This window comes from Akebia trifoliata, chromosome 9, assembly GCF_017979445.1.
Source record: "Akebia trifoliata isolate Shusen 1 chromosome 9, ASM1797944v1, whole genome shotgun sequence".
In the NCBI taxonomy this organism is placed as follows: domain Eukaryota; kingdom Viridiplantae; phylum Streptophyta; class Magnoliopsida; order Ranunculales; family Lardizabalaceae; genus Akebia; species Akebia trifoliata.
The window spans coordinates 3,111,113-3,119,421 of record NC_141383.1 but is presented as its reverse complement, the minus strand read 5'-3'; the positions used below and the strand labels follow the sequence as shown (position 1 = coordinate 3,119,421).

The 8,309-nt window shown below is 39.3% G+C and overlaps 2 protein-coding genes across 3 annotated transcripts; both read right to left on the bottom strand.

Moving 5' to 3' along the window:
• Nucleotides 1–1,124: 1,124 nt before the first annotated feature.
• Nucleotides 1,125–4,760, bottom strand: LOC147394087 (disease resistance protein RPP13-like). Of its 2 annotated transcripts, XR_015181268.1 has the most exons (3): nucleotides 4,679–4,760; nucleotides 2,034–3,145; nucleotides 1,125–1,919 (listed from the first exon to the last, which is right to left on the bottom strand). XR_015181268.1 is itself a non-coding variant. In XM_086453052.1 (2 exons), exon 2 carries the CDS (start codon nucleotides 2,979–2,981, stop codon nucleotides 2,112–2,114), a length of 870 nt encoding a protein of 289 aa, XP_086309178.1. In that variant the 5' UTR covers nucleotides 2,982–3,145; nucleotides 4,679–4,760; the 3' UTR covers nucleotides 1,125–2,111. The 2 variants fall into 2 exon arrangements, 1 of the variants encoding a protein (XP_086309178.1); XM_086453052.1 differs by having other exon boundaries at nucleotides 1,125–3,145.
• Nucleotides 3,863–7,291, bottom strand: LOC147394086 (putative disease resistance RPP13-like protein 3). Its single transcript, XM_086454552.1, has 2 exons — nucleotides 4,679–7,291; nucleotides 3,863–3,955 (listed from the first exon to the last, which is right to left on the bottom strand). Exons 1-2 carry the CDS (start codon nucleotides 7,289–7,291, stop codon nucleotides 3,863–3,865), a joined length of 2,706 nt encoding a protein of 901 aa, XP_086310678.1.
• Between the last annotated feature and the right edge of the window lie 1,018 nt (nucleotides 7,292–8,309).

The window sequence follows — 8,309 nt, the reverse complement described above, 5'->3', positions numbered from 1 at the left end:
GAAACCTTTTGAAATCCAATCAAGTACTGTAAATCCACCTACCACATGGACATTTCCTCCCTTCATGTCCTTCAATCCCACAGATACGGAACAGGAAATCACAGATAGTTCGCTAAAACTGAGGCAAACCAACTTGATGCCAATAGTGAACTAAAAGAGAAAAAAAAAAAAAAGCAACAGAAAGCTTGAGACTTCTTCCCTCATTAAATATCGGCCAATTGATGAAAAAACCTGATGCGTCACCAGATGCTTGAGGATGCCCATCCAATGGTCTCCTACCTTCCTTCTCCTCCACATTTCTAGTGACACGGTGAGTAACACTGGAGGTTGCATGTGAACAAATGGGAGGGGCTTCTTGGAAGTGACCTGAGATGGAAGTCAGGTTTTTGGAGTGTTCCTCGACTATGGAGGTGCGGCCTGGGTTAGGAGGTCTGCCTCAAAGCAAGATACCCTGATTGCTTGTTCACTCAACCATCCCTTTCAATCATAATGGAAAAAAACAGAGTGAGAAGATACAAATTATACTTCAAAGAGATTTTTATCCATTAAGCATCTATATGATATAAACTGAAGATAAAGTAGGAGTCATTAGCAAAAAGAATATCATTGTGGAACTTACCTGACACATGCTCATCAGTACCTTGGTTTTGTCATGTGTGCTCAACAGCCAGCTGCTGGGGAGTAAGCTGTGGCATTGCCTTGTCCAAATTCAAAGAAGGGCAATCACGAACAACCAAACGATTTAATCATTTCATTGCTCCTTCATTGATTATTAAATAACGCACATTTGATCTCACAATGTGCAAGAGTTGGAGTTGTGGAAATCCATGAGGTGAACAAATCAGCCAACTCCCGTAGTATGCATCACCCACCAATTTGAGTATCTGAAGGTTTGGTAGCTTCCCCAACACGGGCATGGGATCTTGGCGTAGTGAAGTATCACATATGGTGATCTTGGTAAGGCTTGGTGGCAACCCACTTAAAATTCTCGTCGGTGGCTTGAAAGAGAGGGTGTTTCTTATCAACTTGAATACCTGAAGGTTCTTCAATATACTGAGATTATTGAACAAAGCTTCCATGTGGGGTTTTAAATCCCCACAAACTCCCAATTTTAAAATTGGGTAGTTTGGAGAAGACTTGGCTTGAACAACTGCTTGGACATATGGTGGACAGAGTCTGAAGGTACTCTAGCGTAGAGTCATCGTCATTTGATGGTTGAGGCAGCCGAGTTTGGCCTTGGAAATGTATATGCCTTAGTTTTTTCATCTTCCAAATCTCGTCTGGTGCATTGGGGAGGCATCTCGATCTTATATCAAGAGTTTGAAGATTCCAAGCATCGCATATGGAAGGAGGAATTTTTTTGAGGGAAATTTCGCTACTCATCCTGAAGTACCTCAAATAAATCAGCTTTCCCATCATTTCACCGCACAAAGCATTACCTGCCGTTGATGAAGACTCAATCCTCATCACTCTAAGAAATGGAAATTTTTTATAAATATCATTGAAATTATACTTATCATTACCACCCGATCCCAAGGTATCTGATTTTTCAGTGAAACAAAGGAAAGAGTGGACTTTTGCAACAACATAGGGGTTGCAAATGATGTGCACGAAGCTTTCATAATTCCCAGCAAGTCGCACAGGATTTGTTGGGGAAGGATAATGTATTTCAGGCCCATCAATCTGGAAAAATCTTTCTTTTTGGCCTTGAGCAATGCATAGATAATGCAAAAGAACATGGATACGACACGTCTTCACCCCATAATCTGACCTTCTACTTGCCACTTGGATAAGGCTTTGATTAATTAGCTTCTCCAAGTATGTTTCTGCAGTATCTTCCAGTGTTTCTCTACCAGTCACTTGTATAAATCCCTCTGCTATCCACATCTGGATCAACTGTCTTGCGGGGATTTCATGATCTTTCGGGAACATACCAAAATATAGGAAACAAGGCTTCAAGTAATTAGGCAGAGCATCATAGCTTAAAACCAATGCATTTTTACACAGATTTGGATGCTCGGCGAGAAACTTACCCACATGTTTGGTAACTTTTCTCCACTTGTTGAAGTCTGGCTCCTTTTCTGATATTAAGCTCCCTAAAGCAACAATGGCTAGTGGCAGCCCACCACATTTTCCGGACATCTGTCTTCCCACGTTTTCCCATTGTGGAGAGCAATTTTTCCTCGGAATGCTTTATTTCGGAATAGCTCCCAGCTTTCTTCCTTGTCTAGGTAGCGTAGATAGTGTGGAGGGAAGTTTGGTACTGGATTGGCTTGTATAGCCACTTCGTTATTGCGGGTCGTGATCATGATTCTGCTGCTTCCATTACCCTGGTTAGGAAAAAATGAGTTCAAGTCTAGCCAGACTTGAGGTATCCAGACGTCATCCATGACTATAAAGTATTTGCCGCCCTTTAAGCAATTCTTGAGCACCTTTCCCAGCTGTTCCTCACTCATCATCTCCATATCTTCTGTAATTCTTATAAATTGTTCTATGAGGTTCTGCAGAAGCTCCTTAGGTTTATATTCTTGAGACACTGTCACCCATGCACGGTATTGGAACCCATTCTGAATGCTTTCATGATTGTAAATCTTCTTGGCTAGAGTCGTCTTACCTAGGCCACTCATTCCTACAATGGAAATGACGTCACGTTCTGACTTCCCTCCAATAAGCCGTTCCACCAACGTATTTGCCTCATCCTTAAAGCCCACAATATCCTCTTCCTCAATGACACGAGCTTTCCTACGAGACGGGCGCTCTTTTGATGCTTCTGAAGCCTTCTTTATTCCTATCCCAAACTTATCTTTAGTAGAAAAAATTTCCTCCATCCTCTCTTTGATGTTCTTGATCTTTTTTGGAACCTCATGCTTCTCTGTCATATTGACGAAGTCACCCCTCCTGCTACTATCTTGTGCAGAGACATATGTGTAGATAGTATCCTGAGCTTCAAAAGCAAGATCTCTGATATTGCTTAGGAACATCTTTGCTTTTTCGTCATCTTGAGTTGATCACAGAGAGACCACACCTCATTCATCACTCCACGAACCAAATCTGCTTCTTTTAGTAGTAGCTGGCTTAGGTCCTCCAAGAGAAAAGAGAAAACACCAGTATCGGCCATCTCTCCATCCAATCGATTTCGATCCATCTGCAGATGCTACTATGTTAATTTCAAGAAGCGTACTTCACAGTTGAATTTTAATTTTAAGTTTGGGAGTTTGGTGGGAGTTCAGTAGCCATCCATTTTCAACACCTTGGACCAAGTCCAAAGAATATTGAATCTTAGTTTTCGCATGAAATATAGAGGGCTGTGGTGTATGGATTGCCAATGTGGCAATCCATTTGGGCTCAACAACTCTTAGTAAGATTTCAAGTCCTTCTAAGTTAGTAAGGGAAGTGTTTATCTAATTGTAAATGGTGGGGGTCTTTCTCATAGCCAATATTATCTTGTTCCCAACTACAAACGGGATTATTTATTTGGGGTCTGTTTGATTGTGGGGATTCAATTATTTTCAATGGAAAGTAAAACTAGACACCTTGGAAAAATTGGTCATGGAAAATAAAATGAATTCAGGCATTTGATTGCACCAAAAGAACTATAAAAAGAGTGGATTTTTTTATCATCACAGTGCTCACAGGCTCTCCACTGCACACCATGTCAATTCACGTGGGCTCATTTGATTGGTCTGTTGAGCGAAAAAAAAAAATCGTTGCATTGACTAAATTTACTTGGATTTTGAGATGATTTGGCCCCAAAATTCCATAGAACAAACTTCTCGAGTCAATTTGGTAAATATAAAGTCAATTACTTAACTTGTCTAGCAATTAGTACAGTTTTTCTAGGGATGCCTTTTCTAATGAATCACTAGCATCTGAACAGAGCCTCATAAGACCTTTCATCAGACCTCAAAGATAAGACGGAAAGAGTCGTTCTAAACTGACTTCCTTGGACACTGCACTGATGTGGCAGTGTGCAGAAAATCATTGATCTCAATATACAATGCAAAAAAAAATATATATATATATATTATATAGATATAAATTGTATTATATATATATATATATATATATCAATGGTTTTCTACACACTACAAAATCAGTACAGTGTTCAAACAAGAAAATTTCAGCATTCAAAGAATACATATGAATTGGTGTATAGATTAGCAGCAACAGACAACATTCAAAATAGGATGGGTGGAGCCAGAATTTTGTAACGTTCAACATGAGTTTACTAATTGTATGAAGGTGGAACTCACCTCACACTCACACCATCCATGTTGATTATGTGTGCTCTGTTGTATTTTTTGCAGCATGATGGTACTGATATGCAAGGATGGAGCAATTGGTAGGGCCTGGTTTTACCTGCCCCATGATCGTGGAGCCGGCTCTTCTCTTCTGTTGGAGGGTTGCAGGGGTCAGTACCACCCCCCCCCCCCCCCCTCTCCTCCTCTCCTATTAGGGGTCCAGGGGATCTAAAGGTCTAATAATAGTTTTATGTTTGTAGGATGCTAATCCTAATTCGTAAGGAGTGACAGTTGTTTTCTTTGGAAGAAAGATTATAATTTTCTTTTTTGGGCTTTTGAACATGTATAACAAAATTGTAGTTCTATTATACTCTTGGCCTACATAGAAAAAAAAAACAAAAAAAAAAAACAAAATCAGTGTGGATCCATGGATATACCTTGATAAAGGGGAAACCATGTACACTTATGTGCCGTATGCTTTCATCTTTTATCTCTTTTTCTTCAACTTGTTCCTCAACTCTTGCTGCTGTTATCGCTTGCCATTGTTCTATTGCATTTTTAACAGCAGACAGCTGCAAATCTTCTTCGTCAAAAGTATATAGATGATCGCAGTCACGGACAACCAAATGATTTACGTTCGGCATTGCTCCTTTCTCGATTATTAATTCACGTACTTTCAATCTCACAATTTTCAAGAATTGGAGTTGTTGAAACCCTTTTGATGAACAAACCATCTGAAACCCATTGTATGTATCTCCCACCAATTTGAGAATCTGAAGCTTTGGTAGATTTCCTAACACCGGCATGGGATCTTCGTGTAGTGCAGTGTCACGTAAGGTGAGTTTGGTAAGCATTGGCGGAAACTGATTTGGAATTCTTGTCAGTGGTTTGAAAGAATGGTGTCTTACCAACTTTAATGACTGAAGGCGCATCAATATCACGAGATTATCGAGTAAAGCATAAATGTAGGATTCTAAGTCTCCACAAACTCCCAATTTTAAAAGATTGGGTAGTTTGGAGAAGACTTGGCGTGTACAATTACTGGGACATATGGTAGACAAAGTCTGAAGGTGCTTTAGTGAAGAGTCATCATTGTTTTTCGATGACAAAGACCGGGGTGGCATACGTAGAAGAGTTTGGCCTTGGAAATAAGCATGTCTTAGATTTTTCATCTTCCAAATACTGTCTGGTGCGTCTGGTGCGTCTTGTGCATGAGGGAAGTAGCCTGATCTTAAATCAAGGGTTTGAAGATTCCAGCACTTGTGTAAGGAGTGTCGAATTGTTACAGTTGTAGTTTTGCTTCTCACCCGCAAGTACCTCAAATGAACAAGCCTTCTTATGTCCTCGGGTTTACAACCCGAACCTTCCATCCCCAGCACTCTAAGCAGTGGCAATGTTCTGCGAACATTGAGGGAAGCATCAGATTTCGAATCTGAAGAAGCATCTGAGCTTTGGGTGAAACAAAGGAGAGAGTGGACTCTTGCAACAGCATCGGGGTCGCAAATAATGTCTACAAGACTCTCATAATTCCCAGAAAGTCGAATAGGATTTGTTGGGGGAGGAGAAGTTATTTCTTGCCCATGAATCTGGAAAAAAAAACACTCTTTTTGAGCTTCATAAATGCATAGATCATGCAAAAGAACATGGATACGGCACGTCTTCACCCCATAATCCGACCTCCTACTTGCCACTTGGATAAGGCTTCGATCAACTAGCTTCTCCAAGTATGTTTCTGCGGTATCTTCCATCATTTCTCCATCTTTTTCTTGAATAAATCCCTCTGCTATCCACAGCTGGATCAACTGTCTTGCAGAGATTTCATGATCTTTAGGGAACATACCAAAATATAGGAAACAAAGCTTCAAGTAATAAGGCAGAGCATCATAGCTTAAAGCCAATTTATCTTTACACGGATCTGACTCGTAAGCGAGATAGGTACTCACATGTTGGGTAAATCTTCTCCACTCATTCAAGTTGGGCTCCTGTCTGGATAGTAAATCCCCTAAACCAACAATGGCTAATGGAAGCCCACCACATTTATGTGCGATCTGTCGTCCCACCTCTACCCACTCTAATGAGCAAGTTTTGCCTTGGAATGCCTTGTTTCGGAATAGGTCCCAGCTTTCTTCTTCGTCTAGAAAGCGCAGATGGTGCGGAGGGCACTTTGGGTGGTCTGTATTGGCTTGCACAGCCACTTGGTTATTTCGTGTCGTGAACAAGATTCTACTTCCATTCCCCTGATTGGGAAAGAATGAATTCAAATCTTGCCAGACTTTAGGTTTCCAAACATCATCCATGACTATCAAATATTTAGTATCTGTCAAGTGGTTGTATAGAACCTTACCCAGGTCGTGCTCATTCATCATCGCCATTTCTTCTGTGATTCTTGTAAATTGTTTTATGAGACTCTGCAGAAGTTCATTAAGTTTATATTTTTGAGATACAGTCACCCATGCATGGCTTTCAAACTCATATTTAATGATTGGATGATTGTAAATCTTCTGGGCCAGAGTTGTTTTCCCCAGACCGCCCATTCCTACAATGGAAATGACTGTGCGTTCCGCTGGCTGATCTCCTTCAAACATCCGCTTCAACAATGTATCTAACTCATCCTTAAGGCCCACAACATCCTCTTCTGAAGCTTGATTTGAAGCCATATTAATTACTATCCCAAGCTTTTCTTTAGTTGCATAAATTTCGTCCATCCTCCTCATGATATCATTGATCCTTTTTAGAACACCACTCTTCGAACTCCCAAATTCATAATGCCATATTTTCGTTAATCTGTTTACACTAACTTTTGTAGCGACAAATCTGTTGATAGTATTCTCAGCTTCATAAGCTAGATCTCTGATTTTGTTTAAGAACAACTTTACAGATTCGTCCTCTTGGGATACCCTCCCACAATCCCTGAGGAAGGGCTGCATCATTTCCAGCTTATCACAGAGTGAATTTACTGCATCCTCCAATCCATCAAGCAAACTTGCTTCTTTTATTAGTAGCTGTCTTAGCTTCTCCAACACTAAAGAGACAACAGTATCGGCGGCCATCTCTTCCTCGGTCAATCAATCGATCTAGATGGTTTATCAGCAGCAGCAGCAGATGCTATCTAGCTATTAATAATAAGTTTCTTCAACTCTTGCCTTACCTGTATTCTATTCTATTCTATTCTATGGTACCTCTCATCAATATCACAATGTATTTGAATTTTAGAGGATAAAATTATATCAATTTAAAAAAAAAAAAAAAAAAAAATTTTACAGTTGAATTTTATTTTTAAATTTAGTATTCTTTAAACCGTTTATTTTCAACTCCTGGATCAAGTTCGAGAAATAATATATTTTTTTAAATATAAATATTTTTTTAAAATCTAAAAAGACTGTGTTGTTAAATTATAAATATAAATCCAACGACCATTTTTAAGATTTAAAATCTAAAATAATAAAAATATGAACAACGGGCAAGAGAGAGAAAGTTCAAGAAGTCTCATTTATCAAAAATCTCAAAAGCACTTTTTTAATGTCAGATAAAGTTTAATTGAGATCATGAATTTCTTAAACAAATAAGTATTCCCATAATAAATAAAAACTGGAGCAGTCTAACAAAGAATATATGATTGGCAGGATTTGGTGGTCAGGATTTCTTACATGACTAACTTCAGATCTGAGAAATGTTCTTTGACGGAGCCGAGCCAACATGATGGAGTTTATGTGGAAGTGGCACAACTATTAATAGCAGGATTGAAAACAGTCCATGCCATGCCCAACCCCTGGTTTTATTCATATATTTTTTAAAAATCAAATTTAGAGCACTTGGTGTGTGACCTTGTACAAACAAAAATTGGCCATCTGGAACATAGTCTAATTGAATTATTGTCAAATATTAGTACAAGGCTTGAACAGAGCTTTGTTGGTCCCAAAATCATCCTAGCAGTATAAATTGGGCGCTTTAGGGTCCTATTTCATGGTTTCTTCATCTTTTAAACCAAATCACAACTTTACTATATCAGCCCCTTGTATGGGAACTAACTAGTCCCTGGCTTCAGTTCAATAATTGACATAGAAAGTG

What these genes read in the sequence shown, in the direction of transcription:
- LOC147394087 (XM_086453052.1), bottom strand. Translation starts at nt 2,981, where the DNA reads ATGTTCCTAAGCAATATCAGAGATCTTGCTTTTGAAGCTCAGGATACT.
- LOC147394086 (XM_086454552.1), bottom strand. Translation starts at nt 7,291, where the DNA reads ATGGCCGCCGATACTGTTGTCTCTTTAGTGTTGGAGAAGCTAAGACAG. An exon ending in ATGGTTTCCCCTTTATCAAG is followed by an intron (nt 3,956 to 4,678) that starts GTATATCCATGG and finishes CTGCCACATCAG; the next exon opens with TGCAGTGTCCAAGGAAGTCA.